The following is a 17,057-nucleotide window of genomic DNA, read 5'->3' on the forward strand; positions in this document are numbered from 1 at the left end:
GGGTTCCTTCCACTCATACACGATAAGTCACCTAAGAAAACACACTGACTTCAGATACTTGCTGAACATTTCTGTTCACATAACTTTAGTTGGCTTTTTCTCTCTTCTGTGTTTACTTTTAGCTGATCAGTAATGGTATAGAGACTGTTTATTAAAGAATAGAGTATTAGGGCGATCCAAGTCTGTTTATTATGGGACAGGTTAACTTAAATCAAATGTGTCAGAGTTGCATATCATATCAGGTATTTTTCATTTTTCTAGTCTGCTACCCAAGCAGAGGTTTCAGTCATTCCATCATATTACAGAAACATCTGCATTTAGCTCTCAGCAGATTTCTTTCATGTCATTGTCTGACATAATGAGCTGCTGGCCTGCTAGAGCCCTGCATGTCTGATATTTTATTTAAGGTGCCCTCAGATCCCTAATATTACAGAACAAAGTCTATCACAAAGTAATAGTCTTACCTGTGCTGACCTAATTGCATTTGAATCATCTGAATAGGGAATAAGCCGCCCCTGAAAGTCACTCTTCTATGCCTCACTGCAGCTTTTGAGGATGCATATTCGCTTTAATGAAAACAGTGTTATCCCCCAAAGAAAACAGATGGGCAACTGTGCAGGTGTGCGAGTGTGCATCTCTGTGCATGCCTGCATACGGAACACTGTTGATTTGCGTCAGCTCTCTGTAGGCACATGTGTTCGGATGTCTCAGATTTGGGTGACTATTTTATCTTTCATCCTCAACAATTTGTAGGAACTTGTTTATCTTTTCTGTACGTGTGTAGTTTGTGTGTGCATGCACATATTATAAGAGGGTTTGGGGTTTGAAGCACTCAAAGTATAAATAAATGAAGAGCTTTGGCTGTTGAAACAGACATTCTAAGCCAAGAGTGAGAAGCCCATCAGCATCTGAGACCATCCAGCTGTCCCTCTAAGTATTTCTTTCTCAACAAAACTAAAACACTTGCAGACCAGGTGACATTTGGTCCTGATGCATCAACAAGGACTTCTATAGTTGGGCTTGGGGTGGGGGGTGAATGATGGAGAGATAGGTGAGGTAGAAAAAAGGAGCAGCACATTTGTGTGGTGAGGTGTACATCCCTCCTGAGAAATGAATCCATTAAGAGTGCTTTGCCTTTTAATTAGCAGCATAATTGCCAGGTGGCAGTATTTTTTTCTTAATTTATATATCTTTTTTTTTTTATGTTTGCTGTTTATATTTAGGGCCATACCTCTAACGAAGCAGGAGATGCCACAGGCCCACTTCCAGCAAAGCATGGTGTGTTGGTAGGGTCTACATAATCTAGCAGCAGTAGTTAAGTGAATCATTACCAAGCTGCACACATACTTACAGAGTCAGAGGAGCAAAGGCGATGCTGGGACTGCTCATTAACCTAGGCATATTAATCACTTGCGTTCTGTGCCTCTGGCCTGCAGGGCTTGTGAGGGTTTGCTCCTCATATGAAACACATTGGCAGATGGTCCCAGGCTGATAACACACCATCTCACCCCACAATTTCATTTGTAAGGTGCTGTCATGGTGTGTTGTGATCCAAGCATATTGCCTCCACCTGAAACATGCAGGTGGACCCGGTTTAGTTCAGAATTTCTGTAAAACAGTTAAATATGTGTAATGGAGCCTTATTAAAATTTAAAGAATTGAGTGTATGTAGTGCAGAGACGAGCTGCAGGATTTAGGTCATTGCTGTACAAAGGTCTGCACTGCAGTTTATTAACAATTTATGACCCTTCTCTGCAGGGCACCTTATGAGAATTTTATCCGACTGGGCTGGTAAACAAATAATGCTTTGTAATTGAGATTTATAATACAAATGTGTTAGTCAGCATGTAGCCCATAAATTCATGCCGTTTGCCTCCCCACCACATATACACTTGAATGGACACAAACACATAAAGGCTTGCATATTTAGAGAACAGACATGGTCTCACAATGCTTGTGTGTTTGTTGTGCCAGCTTTATTTTCATGATGTATACTGACAATAGATAGTGTACTTTTACAATTTGCATTCAATCAGTAAAGATTTATGGTGATTTATGGGTTCTGTTGGTGGTCACAATCTAATTTCAGGTCTGCGCCACAGCAGACGGCCTGTAAATTACCTACTGCAGAGCAAGTAAAATCACTCAGGAGGTCCACAAATTCTCAGCTTAGCAGTTCAAGGGTCAGCCCTCAGGTGCTGCGGCATAACCTAAGCAAGGGAGGCCTTCCATTTTTTTCTGTATCTGTGATGTTTCAGTCGTTTTCCTCTTCAATGATAATACATGATGGCTAGATTTGTCAAAAATCTAAACTCAACACTGTACTCAGAGCATTTAAACAGTCAGGGACATAACCATATGTCAGAATTGGCATTTGGTTATGGCCAAAGCAGATTTTATTATTTTTTAAGGCCTAAATGGTGTCTATTACAATAAAGAAGAATAACTAAACAATCGGCACCAGGCTGACAAAGGAACAGGCATTAAATGACCAAAACACTAACTGTAAAGCTTGTTAATTTTATGCAGAAAGCACTGGCTCACTTAACGTTCATCAGATCTCTAAATGGGACATCTACTTTAAGATTTTACTTAAATGGTATATCAGTAATTTTCTTAGTGCAGGCTTTCATAAAATTACACTTTCCTCTGTGCTTTAAAAGCCCCCACCACTGCGCTAAATGTCCCTTCGCCTTTGTTCTAACAGCCTTTAAACTCCAGTTGTGTGGTAAACATTTTTCACGTAACTGCATTTAACTTCAAGTGTCTACAGGCCACAGCCTGAGATTGATCTTGTCCTGTCCCTGTGTGGCCATATCTCATATTGTGGCTTTACCTACAGAAACAAAATGGTATTTGCTCTGCTTTGGTTTCTGTTCTGCTTAAACTTTAGCACAGATCTCAAACAATATTTCCCCATGGCACCAAGTGTGCTCTGTATCTCTTTGATCACTGCACCTCTACAGTCTCCATGACAGTTTTTCAGTGTATTCCCAAATAGAAGGGCCCAGTAGTTGGTTGTGTTAAACGTTCTTTTTCATGTGAGGCCTTTTTTAATTATGCAAGACCCCATACCATATTCAGACCCAAAAACCCTGTCCCCTTACAAGATGTTTTTCAGCTATGTGCTAAAGTTATGTTGTAATGTCTTTTCTCGGTCTCATGAATTGCTGGAGTGCCTTGAGGGAATGGCTACAAAATTGGTGCAAAAGTTCTCTTGTACTCGATGATGAACTAATTAGAAAGGGGTGGTCAAAGGATGATGTATTTCAAGAATTCATGAGCTAATGCAAAAATTTTATAGAGATATGGTTAACATTCATTTGCTGCAGAGGTTGTAAAACATCGAACAGCCAACGAGGATGCTCATACCTGGCTGTACAACTATGTAAATAAAGCTGCATGGGGAGGGTGACAGCTGATCTGATTTTGGATTTCTCTCCTTCCATTCAGAACTTTTGCAGTCCATCCTCAACACATAAAGTCAAACTCACCTTAATGCTTTTATATCCGTCTGTTATTACAGGCAGTGTGATGGTATCAAAGTCTTTACCTTTACCTTATCTTTTCTTAACTCTCTGAGAACATTGACTGAGATACACTTGTTGTATCAGGTTTTTATTAAAGTTTTACCAGTGTGTAATAAAGTATTACCAAGGTAACGGTAATAATGATGAGGGTTCATTTAGGTTATTGCTGCTTCTTGCATAGCTTTTACAGGTCAAAGCCGCAGGATGAAGCAACAATCTTTTCTTGTAAATACAGTCAACAGAAACACTCACCTCACTAAGATCTGATAACAGGAGTGTAGTTATTATAGCAGGAAGTGACTGAAAAACAAGTCAAAACACTTCTTAGGTCCACTGCCGCTGGCACTGCAACAGGTTGCCACTGGCAGCACATTAGGATGCTGCCTTGTCGGTAAATATTGGAAATTGGCATTTCCGCTGGGTGATGCGTCCGGAAAGGTCAGTGCTGGCTGGTGGCAGCTCTGCGGCGTTGCTTCTGCTCTGTAATGGAATTCAGTGAAACTGAATGGCATTTGCTGTGATGAGATGTGACTATCCTGTTCATCATTCATGTTATAGATTGTTACTTTTACACGCAGCACTGGGAGGCTGTTTTTGTAGGTTATTAAGTGAACATTATAGATTTTTGTTTTTGTTTGCGATACTCTCTGAGCTCCTCCCCCTGCAGGAACAGCTCATATGTCGTAAAATACAAAATAACTTTAAAAGTTTGGCCAATGGACCATTCCCACTGTTCGTTTATGCCACCACGTTGGGACCCCGCTCCCACTATAATGATGATTAACTGTTTCTCATCAGGGATGGTGCTAGTGGACTTCACACTTGCCAAACAACCAGTTCAGCACTTGGTCAAGTCAGACAAGGATATTTTGGAGAAAAAAAACATGCGCTTGTTGGTGCTCAAAATCTGTATGATTTTCCAAATTCCTGGTAAAAAAAAAAAAAAAAAAAAGACAGATATTGCTACCCGATTTACCTTTCCTTGACAATCGACAGTCGCACTTCACACCAGAATTAACAAGCATACAAGTCAGTTTAGAGGCTTGTAAATATTTTGTGGCAGGATGGATATCAGACCTTCAGCTGTGGAATGTTCCCCAAAGTATTTCCTCTTCATGGCAAAGCTGAGTAAGAAAACGGCAGATGACGTCAACATGATGGAAAATTAGGGATGTTCTGATGATATATTCAGGAGTTAACGTTACTAGCGATTACCGTGAGAAAACATTGCTATTTAAAGACTGTTTCATTTATTGAGACCACAAAGGAAAATACATGTCAAACTCCACATACATAAATACATAAAACATGACCTACAAATAAACGTATTGACTGTCCTTCCGGTTACACATGAACGCTTTTGTATTTCTTGTTGAATGAACAAGAATATCTGAACAAGACCATTTTTAAAAACTGAAATGTAGTTTGTGCTCTCTTTTATTTATTTATTTATTTTTGCTTGCTGTCGTCTTTCAGACTTTTCCAGATCATCCTTTTTGCCTTCTTTTCCCAGGAGTGCAGAGGATCACGAAGATGGTCCCGGACATAGGCTGGGGAAATTAGCCTCAATCACACGTCCATTAGCAACAGACTAATGTGAAGGGTCTGGTCCCGGGGCGCAGTGACGTTAAACCACTGCAGTTTGCTGCATTTCAGCAATGCATTGCCTTAATTTTTCGTAAGTAAATATATTCAAAATTAGAACAGCTAACCATAAGTAGACTTGCAAAGCAAAAGAAACTTACCACCAACAAAGTGCTAGCTACACAGCTGAGAGCTTTCTGACAGTTTCCAGGTAACTCATTTGACGGCAGCAACATGTTTAGCCCGTCGTTCAGGGTCAGCAGGCAGTCTGGAAATTAAAATCCCATTCTTGAGATGTTGATTGGAACATCCAAAGACACAACACGGGTGTGCCATTAGTGTTTTTTGATGCAGAAAGCTAGTTGTAGTAGCTGAGCAGTAGCAGTACGCTAACTTTGTTTATCTTTTTGCCACCTACGAACGTTTCCAACGTGCAAGTCACGTGATCAGTGATGAAAGCTGAGAATGGTCCATACTCTAGTCATATTAGGCATTTTTGAGAGATTCATTTAGTAAATCTTAATCTTCTTCTATGTTATGACCCAGCTTCACCTTTTGATGACTTTTCTCATTTCCAAAAATCTACATCAGCACAGTGGAGGGGTTAGGAATAGTTACACAAGATTCGTTGACATTTCTGGCTCCACTGCTGAGTCCTTTTGAAAGATGGTGACTCACCTTTTCTATTAGTTTGCCTTGAAAAGCATCATGCCATGAAGTTTCCACTGCACATCTTTCTGCTTTGCCATCACTATCTATAGCTGGCCACAGCAAAAGTCTTGAAGGGCATTTTTTTTTTTTTTTTGTGCAAAGACCAAAGGTGGTGGGGGGATCTAGCATGGTACATTTTGTGAAATGGAACTTGATTGTTTCAGCAGCTGGGTTACACTTAGCTGCAGAATTATGGTGTTTTCACAGCCCACAGACAAAACACGCATGCTGAGTAGGCTTACCTGAATTATGCCACTCGCCTCATCAATTGTTCATAGCCTTTAAAAGCAGAAACCTAAAAATTCTCTTGGTATCTTGCCTATTGATCTGGTTTCTTGGCAAAATGAAGGTGTGTTTGTGAGGCACTTCAGTTTCAGGTTTTAATCATGTAATTATGACCATCACATTAATTACAGGCACAGACTTCATTTGCTTTGCCAAAACAATCCAAGGTGTTCTTGTCTCCCCTCTCGGTGCAGCTTATGTATTCACATGTCACAGTCTGAGCAGCCTTGCAGAGTTTCCTGAGTGCTGAGGGAAGCCAGCAGCTGAGCGGAGTATGAGCACAAGTGATGCTTTCACAGTGCCCTGCTCTCAGCCGTCTGAATACTTCCCCAAGCCTTCATTAGCATGGCTGCTGCATTCAGCCTCATTCCAGGTCTTTGCAGTTGCATGTGTGTCTTTGTGCACGCACTCTTTCGCACACTCGCTGTCTCACTCTGACTTAAACGCCTCTCCCAACTTCAGTTGAATCCTCTCGTCCGCGTTTCCTTTTCCCCAGCTGAATTTCTCCCTTATTTACTCCTCCACACTGTTCCCCCTCCGGCTCTCTCTTCATCCTTGTCTTTTCCGCTGATTTTTCTCCGGTTCTTTCCCGTTCTTTGTAAAACCTTTCTGCCTCCCCACCCCACATATTCACCAGTCCAGCAGCCATGTATTAGTCCTTTCCTGTTAGATGATCATCCCCTCCAGCTCTTCTGCCCCTTCATCTCCCCCCCACATACCTTTCTTTAATAGAATGTCAACTCTTACATCTTTTTTCTCACTTCATAGCCACTCTGTGAATGAATCATTACTGGATGTCTGTGATAAAGAAGACTTGGATAACTATTTAAATTTTCATGTGATATTGGTACAATTATCAATAATTGAAGTTGGGATTTAAATGGATTTACTTGTTTGTGGATTTACGTATTTAGATGGAGGCTTTCTTTGATTGTGGCGAAAGGGTGTGCTGGTTGAATATTTTGTGTCCTTGCTCTGCTATAGTGTCCCATCACTTTGATGTACATTGTGTATGAATGAGCACAGTAGTGCTGGCAGTATAAATGCATGCACAGCTGTATATCTGGGAGTGAGTGCACTATATTCAGTGGTGCACTCTTTACTCCCACCAGGGATACTGATGTGCTCAGCAGGATTAGATCCATCATGAGTTGTAGTCTGTTTGACGTGTCCAAAAATTCATGATCCCTGTGATGTTTCGTCTTACTGTCTTTGCATAGAAGAAAATGACTTTTCACCTGCTGTTAGATGAGCTTACTTAAGTATCTGTAAAGACTGTTATTGACAGGTAGAAATTATGCAAACTCTGCGTCATTTGTTGACTTTTAGCTGGACTTCTTCTTTTCTTCTAGAAACATCCAGAAACATTTTCAGGCTCAAGTTCCTCAGCGCTGATCTCGTCGGTTTCTTCCCTGCAGAGGTTTCATCAGTTACTAGATTAGCTGCTCTAAAGTCTCCTTCACCTTCTCCCTGCACTTATAATTTACGACTTCTTGAAAATACAGGTGTCTGTCAGTGTTTCCTTTTGACTTGTTCACATACATGACCATCCCAGTTCTTGTTTAGTAGATGATGTGGAAAGCTGCCAGCCTCTTATTTGGAACAAAGTCAGTCTATTGATGAACCATTTGTGACTTAGGTCATTCTGATGATCTGATGTAAAGCGTCAGAGCCCCCGTCAAGGTGTTTACATCCTTCACTTGATGAGCAGCTAAGAAGAGCACTGTGGCCTAATTACTGTGCTGGCAGGGGGCTTGTTTAGCAAAACAGGAAAGAGATTGGAAATGGTGTTCCAAGGTAGAGCCCGAGTCTAATTACGATGAGATGAAATGATTCAGAGAGATTGCCAATGTTTAAATGAGATGCATTTGTGGGGTTCTTCACATGCTGCCACATTCAAGTGGATTTTATGATAATGAATTTGGTTTCTTGAAGTTAATGGATTTTTTTTCTACCTAATGCAGTGATTTCTGTGCTTCTTGGCTGTATTTTGACAATGACATGTCTATAAGCAGAAGCAAAAGGCTTTTAAATTTTATATTAAATTCTAAGAGTCAAAACTTTTTTTGCCAGACATTTTGAGCTTTTTATTAGACTAAATGGTATTTTGAAGTCCTTTTCACCAGATTTCAATGTGATGCCACAAAGGACATATTCATTACTCACTGCTAACCAAACAGCACCATCCCTGTTTTAACTCGCAAATGGTGCCATTAATGAGCAGAGTCGTAGCAGCAGCTTCAGCATCAAGTGCAGCATAATCCGCCATGTTGGCTCTTACTTACACACAGATGAGGTGCATGACTCCCCCCTTTCCCAGTTTCATGTCTTTATCTAGAAAACAATGATGCACGGCCTATTTTAATCTTCCTTCTAAACACACATCAGCATGGCTCAGATTATTGGGAGCTTTTGACAGATGTGGAGATTCTGGACATTTTTTTTTTTTTTTTACTACTGCCTCATTTCTTCTTAGTTTTGTTGCCAAAAAGATTTCACAGCGGATTACTCCCACCAGCATTTGACTGGCAGCACTGGTTGCCTTCTAGTTGAATTTGCGTTGCTGGTGACGTGTTCACACTTCATCTTGTGAAGATGAGAGACCAAGTTGTGGGTGTGTGTCATGTTGGCTCTGAGTGTATACCTTCTTTAACGTTGGCTGTCACTCTGTTACCCTCATATCTTAGTGTGATGTCGTTGTTAAGTATAAAAATTCTACAAAAGCAGCACCAGTCATTATTACAACTCTGAACGTGTTAAGTGTTTACATGTATACTTGTTTGTCTTGCAGTGCCCTGACTCTTCCTGTAAGCAGGACCTGCTCGCCTACCTGCAGCGGATTTCCTTGTATTGCCACCAGCTCAACATCTGCAGCAAAGTCAAGGCTGAAGTTCAGAACCTGGGAGGAGAGCTGGTTGTCTCTGGGGTAAGTCCAGCTTCTTTTTAATCCTGTCCACTCTTTATCCTGTCTTATATTAAAGCCAAAAGTACCTAAAGATCAGCAGAGACTAAAAGTGGAAATTAGCATAATGCTAAATCTGGTGCAGCCATTTTTTTCATTTTCCACAAATAAAGTACCTGCACATGGTCCTTAAAATGAAATAAAGAGGTGTTGTGCTTTAACGTAGCTGAAGTAGTTGCAGTGGCTGTAAATAATGCTGTTTTTAGTGTAGCAAGTAAGAGTAGAGCAGAAAGACTGAAAACTACTGCAAACATGGAAAGTTTCAGAGAAAAGTAGAACATTCAGTCTTTTTGTCCGTAACTTCACGACTTCACATTCTGTGTTTTGGTGAGAAACAATCGATGTAAACAGAACTGTGTTTATTTCTATGAAATCTCAACAGGATGCCATGAATTTCTGGCTTCAAAAGATGAGTCAGTAACACTCACTGGCTACTTTATAAAGGTTCATTATTAATTGTTGTTTAAATACATGAAAATGATGGTTTGATCACACAGGGTAGGGTGGGTCATTCTCTAGCTATGCAATTAGCAGGTTTTGTTTGAAATTGAATAAGCAGAATAAATGCCTCTCTGAGCCAATGTGCAAATGTTTTCTGACCTTTTTGCCACCTAACAGTACTGTTCAAGACCATTGCTCACAGGCCCCTTAAAGCATTAATTAACCACTTACTTGCCAGTTTAAAATAATTAAAAATCTGTTGGTTGGGTCTGTAGGAAATAATGAATTTGCCCCTCCTTTCTGAAGGACTGAAATGCAAGTCTGCTTCCGACACTTCCACTCAAGTGTCACTAGTGTCTCTGGGGCTATTAAAGTGAGCAGATTAAATTAGTGTGACCTTTTTACTTATTCTAAAATTTACCCGTTTGTATGCCAGACAAGGAAATGGTTGTTAATATTCAGAGAACCTGCAGTGCAAAACCAGAAGACATGAGAGATTGGTGCCATTTTCCCTTCGGTTTGAATTAAAAACTGGACCTATTAGAAATACGCAGAGTTGTTTCTAGTATTTGACAAGACTAACAACCCCCTCTACCTTTTCTCATGTCTCTTCATGTAATCAGTTGGACAGCGCCATGTCCCTCATTCAGGCTGCAAAGAACCTGATGAATGCTGTGGTATCCACCGTCAAGGCCTCCTACGTCGCCTCTACCAAGTACCAGAAGAACAGAGGCATGGAGGCCCTGAATATGCCTGCAGTCTCCTGGAGGATGAAAGCGCCTGAGAAGAAGCCTCTGGTGAAGAGGGAGAAGCAGGACGACGGGCAGGCCAAAGTCAAGAGATCCTCCCACAAGAAGCATGTCAACCCTGTGCAGGCTCTGAGCGAATTCAAAGCCATGGATAGCATCTAGACACACTTCACTGATTTAAGAAAACACAAGTTTGTGACCAATGAATTTAAACTAGAGCTGTTTATTGTATCAAAGAGAAGGCCTGTTGTCTCTGTTTGATCCACTATATTCCCGCACTGCCTCCTTCCCATTCCATAAGTTTGGATTTTGCTCTAAATGTTAGCATTAACAACTGGACCAGGCTTTTTCCTTTCACGTGTTCTGGAGGACATAGAGTGGATTTAATTCATGTAGAAACTAATTCCAAGAGGCTTTTGATAATTTTGTGTTCTAACCAGTTTTATAGTAAAACTATTGGGTCGATGGTTTTCCATTATTTTTTTTATTTTGGCAAACTGTTTCCTGTACTGCAAATATCAGCTATGCAAAATATCATCTGCCTTGCATTTATCTTGAGCGATAACTGTAGTTATTCTGGATGTTCTGAGTTAAACTGGTGAATTTTAAACATGTTTTGGTTCCTCGTAACAAACCGGCCTCAGGCTGTTTCCATGTGTGCCTGCATTTTTAAAACTTCATACACGTTTTGTTCGTCACGCCGCTATAAACAGCTCAAATGAAACGAAACTAACCCCGATGTTATTTTCACTTCTTTGATTTGTCTCCTTTTTGCATTCGGCCTGTTAAATGTCATTTATTTATAAATTTATCATCTCAAATCATGTTTTGATATCTGCTAAACCAAAGGTGACAAATTGTCCTTTCTTTTTCTTTTCTTTTTTTCTTTGTAAGTGGTATGCGAGTTTGATCCAACACTAAGGGCACACACACCAGTTTAGTCACAATTTGTAAATTAGCCTAAACTGTGTCTGGGAGAACCCAGTGAACTACAGAATGAGTCTGTACGTCCCAAGCCGACAAGCTTCATTAGCATCAGTGAAAGCAAGCACCTCCACATTCTAAAGCCGTTCAATTTAGACGATCAATATCATTTTCTCTTCGCAGCTTAGACTTTGGAGATGCAATTTAACTGCCATTAAATGCTTATTGTTTGTATTACTTGTCGTTGAGCCTGAACACTAATCAGAATTTTATGTCAGTCATATTCTTAATATAAAACCCAGAAACAGCCTTTAGATGTTCATGCTTTAAAGAAGAAAATGTCTTTGGTTTCTGTTTTGTTTTTACTTCAAGTAAAATCAGCGGGATGGAGTTGTTCTGTGTAGCGTGTTTTCTACTCATGCACACACACTGTGCTTCAGAACCAGAGTGGTACATTGGTCTACAACAAGGCTTTGAAATCCTGCTGCTTTGGTCTTGGAGATGACACCTTGTTTTCTAGGCTAACATCTGTGAACTCTTGCAGGATGAGTGTTTGTTTATTTGACAAGTGGATTTTTATAAGGTAGCATTATTTCCTCTCCTCAGTCTTCATCTTTCCTTCTGTTTTGATTTGGATCTTGAGTGACATCACACTATTTTGCTGTGTATTTTTTTTCTTTTTTATTGAGAGTTGACTTTATTAGTGCACACCATTCTTATTAATAATGTGCCTGATTTATATCTTAAATAAACAATTAGTCCAGTCCACTGTTTTGTTTTTTCTCTGTACTGCAGCTTGCTGAAGTTTTCTCTCATCTTTTGAGCATTTGCTCTTTGAATGTGTTGTTTTGCCATTAAACCCCACCCATGTTGCAACACACCCTTATAAATTAATTTTAGCACATTGCACCATATGCTGAAGTGCACAACAATTTATATAGAACTCCATATAGTCTTTATGCCTAACCTAAACGCTGTATATAAAATCCTGTTGTGACATGTAATTGAATCGCTCTGGTTTATCATCACTCATAAAAATGTCAGATTTTAACAAACTCATGTTTTAGTCTCAGGGTGATCTTTAAACAGCAGCTTGTGACAGACTTGCCGTGTGTGCAGCAGCAAAAAGTGCCGTAATGACACATTAGTCAGTTTTCTTTTAAAAGACAAATCCACCTTTTCATCCTTTTACACATGTGTATTCATTTAAGGAAAGTGTTTTGTGGGTATTGTTTACTGACCTGGTTAAACAGACCACGTATTCTTCCTCATCTGCATATAAGCTTCCCAGAATCTCCAAGAGAAACCCACAACAAAATGGATAATGTAAGATTTGCATCCTATGTATGGCTTAATTAAATGAACCATTCCTGAAAGCTGCTTTATTGAAAGAATTAAGTGATTTGGAGATTTTTCTTTTTCCCTAATGTCAACTCTGACTGCATTTACCCTAATGAGAATACAGACATTTACAGAAAACAGGCTCATTATAGATGCTAGCAGGGGTGGTTATGAAATGCCATCCCTGTAACAATGGGAAGGTACAGTCACCTTCATTTTATTAGTTTTTTGTCATCTCCTGATGGGTATGGTTGGCTGACTTGGCCCACATTTGTCCACATGGTATGGAAACACAAGGTTTTTAGGACTATATTGGAGAACCCTTAGGGAAGATTATATGCAATAAAATCTGCTCAAGTGTGACATGATCCAAAGTTGTGGTGAATCATAACAAACCAGGAGCACCCAATTAAATGGGTCATTACTCCATATGTGGAAGGCAGCCACAGAAACAGACTTTTTGACCTCGAAGCAGGAAAAACCTGGGTGGAACAATACAGTTTCTGAGACCTTTTGCATCATTGTACGGTAAAAACTTGGCACAAAACCCTGTTGTACACAATCTGATGCTTGTCTTCTGCTTCCTGATGGATACAACAATAATGCAATAATAAACTATAATTTTGATGTTTCAAATGGTAATAAATGGTGAATATATAAAAAAATGGTTTATTTTTTCTAATTTTATTAGAAGGCCAAATAAAGACTTCAGAATTAAAAAAAAAAAAAAAACAAATTTTCTCCATTTTTTCTTGGGTTGAGCTTTAATGAGTTAATACACTAAATGTTTGTGTGGATCAAGTACACACAAAGTAATAACACACCCTGACTGGATTAAATGGACTTAATTAAATTATACTTCATTAATCGTAAAAGGGAAGTTATAATGGTGCAAAATAAATAACAGTCATTACTTATTATAAACAGTCATAACACAGGTCTGTTTCTGTGGGCAGGAATGCCCTGTACCATTTTATTGTTGTAATGAAGCTGAAGAAGCCTCTGACTGAAGACACTGAAAAAGGTTGTATTATTCTTCTGTGTGTTATTTGCTTCAGGGGCTCCAGATTTGTCCTCAGCACAGAGCCTGCTTTCTTCATCAGTTTATTCAGATTCTTTAAGATTCTGATGCCACTGCTCGTACACATCTACAAAGCAGGTTACGCTATCTTCTTAGAGATAATGTGTAATGTCATGCAGAAATTTTGAAGGACCTCGCTGAGTAGTAGTCTGTTCTGTTTTTTGTTTTTTTAGTAGACAGTCTCAGTGACCCACCAAAGCAACCCAAGGGAGCCAAACAGAAAAACCCCAGTCTGAAGCAGATCTAAATGCATTTTTAGTCTGGTCTAAACTGGGTTCGCATCTGTCAAACTGATCTGCTCACCCGGGATGGATTTTAGTCGGAGGTCTGAAGAGGCTTTTAATATGCATCCAAGTGTAAGATTTCAATAAATGTGCAACTAAGAAAAGCTAAGGTAAGATGGTTTGGTTTGAGTTGGACCAGAGTGAAATAAAATTAGAAAAAAAAAAAAATCCATCAAAACTGAAAATTAGTTCAGGTGAGTCTGACTGAGAGAACACCATGAGTGTCATTATCGCACTGTGAGCGATGTGTTGCATGTTAACTAGGAGCATTAGGGTTGAGGAAAAGTTGAGGCTTAATTATACTTTGCACTAAAGCAAAAAGATGCATTTTTAACTGCAATTTATGTGATCCACTTAGAGCTAAAATCTGACCCAAAACATATGAAACTTTAAAAGGAGAGCACAAAATAGGTTAATCCTAATACACACAGACATAATCTGAGATGTACTGCATGCCTGTCAGACTGTATGTGTCTGTGCTAAAGTTCAAGCAACCAAGGTGAATTTATTTGTGCTTATAACTGTCAGGAATCTGACATCTTGACGCTGGGCAGGCAGGTCTGTCCTGCCCTTCCCCTAGACATGGAAGGAAATGCAAGGTTTCCAACATCCCACATATAGAACACCAAACAACACCTTAAAGGTCCCATATCATACATTTTTTTTAACAATTTCATATGGGTGTCAGAGATCCAACAACATTGTTTTCAAAGGGTATTACCCCTAATTCAGCCTTGGTCCTTAATTTCAGCCATTCCAAATGCTGTGTCTAAACTTTTAAATATTCATGAGTGGTGCTTGTCCACGCCCTCCCTGGGAGAGGATCCGGCTTTCGCTGGCGCCCGCTTGGTGATTTAAGAGGGCAGGCTCAGCTAGCCAGGGGGGCGGGTCAATGACTGATTATTTCCCTTTGTGAGGTCACACATTTGCTAAAAAGCAGAGCAAGCAAGTGAGAGAGGTGACAGAATTTTTTTTCATTTTTGGGCCTCATACACAGGCTATGAGGACAAATATGACTTTTAGAAAACCTTTAAAAAGTGAATTTTACATAATATGTGACCTTTAATCCTGGTCTTTATAGTATAGCTGTTTACAAAAAAAAAAGGAAAAAAATGTAATTCCCTGCTTCTAAAATGAGAAAGATTTTTTTTTCTTTTTTTTTGTGATTTTTGATATTTTACATCAGTAAACTGGTAAATTTAAATTAAGCTAAAATAACTGGACCTTTTAATACTGTATTACCTGAGTGATGTAATTTCACTTAAACAGAGAAGTATTGTTAAAATGTTATTTACTTAAACTTCCGTATAACAAAAATTCAGACTAAATGTGGCTTGTTTAGTCTTTCCCAAGTAAAGTCTACTTGGGTTCAAGGAACCAGGGATGAATAATTCTTTTTTCTACTTTTTGCCATGTTATTGATAAAAAAAACAAAACAAACTAATTAGGGAAATAATATGGAGAACTAATAACATAAGTTTATTGTTCCTTATGACAGCAACCTGACAGCATGTTTGGTTAACTCCATTGTAAATAGAGGTTGTTAACACATTTGTTGTAACTTGTTTAGTTAGTCTAGTTAGTTACTGCTGTACAGTGTTGGATAATTGTAAGTGGTGTTCGCTGCAGATGTCCAGGAAAGGTCACGTTTACCATCAAAGCATTTACTATCTGAAAATGCGACAGTATTGGATTTGTCTGAGTTTTGTCACATTTGTTTTACTGGAGTAGCAATAAACAGACGTAACTGTGTGACTTTTTGTCCAGTTTTTTAGTTTGTCCATAAAATTGTACATAAAATTTACTGTATTGTTGAACATCCTGATTAAATTATACAGCTACAGCTAGTTGACCTCACCTTGTGTATTAGAGTGGATGTTCAGAGAGGAAAATAAAAGACATCTCTTTTACTGCTACTGTGCAGCAAGTGTAAAATGTAACCTTGTCTCATAACAACATGTGCAATATCTAAGAAGGTGAACAGCACAAAGCACAAGAACTTAAGAGCAAAGGTTGTTAGATTGTGACATAGTTACAGTTCCTGTTATTTTATCTTTTTATTTCATTGCTGCAGAAGTGAAACAACACATAGTTGTATTAGGAGGCAGGAGGGGTAGTGGTGGTAAAAGTCACTGGAGTTTGATGCAGGAAGGAAGGAAATAACATATTTCGAGAGTTACTGCAGTTCACAGATAAAGAAATAAAAAAAAAGGTCTGTGAGTTAGTGTGATGGACTCATCCAATGTGTAAATCAATGAGTAGTATCTAGAAAGCAAAACACCATGAGGAAATATTAAGAAATAATAAAAAGGATTGTTTGTAGCCAACTCAGGTCCTAGAGAGGGCGAGGTGGGGGCCTGTCATGGTCCTCAAAGACATCAATGGGGCACTGGGGCAGGTGCAGGTGATGGATGGTTGTTTGGAGCGGCACCGCCCTCCAGGGTGCTGGGCTGGGCCTCTCTCAAGGAGGTGGATGGCTCTCCAGCTCACAAGGCCCTAGATCCTGCTCTTGGGTCGCGCATGGGGGGCTGGTGCTTGGCGAGGCCAACGAGCTCATGTCCTTATTCACCTTTGGCCTGTGCTTGATGTCTGTGGGGGTTCTGACTGCGGCCTTCCTCTGCCTCCTTCTGGGTGGGTGCATGGTCCTCCCTGTGGTTGGCTGCCTGGTTCTGTGCTCCATGGTGGCAGCTGGGGCTGGCTGCTCTTGATGATTGTCTGCTGTGTTTTCGGAACAAGGCCACAGGATGTTTTTCTGTTTCTTTACATGTGTAACTGCTGATGTCTTTTTTTTTTTAACTGTTTAACTGTAGCCTACAGTTGTTGTGGTTCTTTTCTTTTGTATATATAAAAGAAAAATACAACAACAAAGATGTCTCCTTTGTCCTTGCTTCACTATCCTTTTCTTATATTTATGCTTCTTTCTTTTGTTCCCTCCTGTCAGGTCATTAATATATAAATTCAACAACAGACAAATTAAAAACAAAGAAAAATACATAATTATCTTGGGAAGCCTTATATCATTATAACCATATCCTTAAGGCTCCTCTTGGCAAAGCAAATTTGCATAGCACAACACAGCAGCCAGACCTTCATTCTGCCGTCATGATGCTGAACATGACAAGGTTTGGATCTATGAAAAAATGCTCATATCAGTATTTTCCAATG

General features: G+C 39.5%; 1 protein-coding gene across 3 annotated transcripts in view; it reads left to right on the plus strand.

Annotated features, from left to right (window-relative positions):
- Window positions 1–11,952, plus strand: part of ctnna1 (catenin (cadherin-associated protein), alpha 1) — an 81,614-nt gene extending 69,662 nt beyond the window's left edge. For all 3 annotated transcript variants that reach the window (XM_041989502.1, XM_041989501.1, XM_041989503.1), the window contains exons 17-18: window positions 8,902–9,036; window positions 10,137–11,952. In XM_041989502.1, coding sequence (XP_041845436.1) covers window positions 8,902–9,036; window positions 10,137–10,424 — 423 coding nt within the window. In that variant the 3' untranslated portion in view covers window positions 10,425–11,952. The remainder of the gene's footprint in view (window positions 1–8,901; window positions 9,037–10,136) is intronic.
- Window positions 11,953–17,057: the final 5,105 nt, after the last annotated feature.

This window comes from Melanotaenia boesemani, chromosome 7 (assembly GCF_017639745.1).
Source record: "Melanotaenia boesemani isolate fMelBoe1 chromosome 7, fMelBoe1.pri, whole genome shotgun sequence".
Classification (NCBI taxonomy): Eukaryota; Metazoa; Chordata; class Actinopteri; order Atheriniformes; family Melanotaeniidae; genus Melanotaenia; species Melanotaenia boesemani.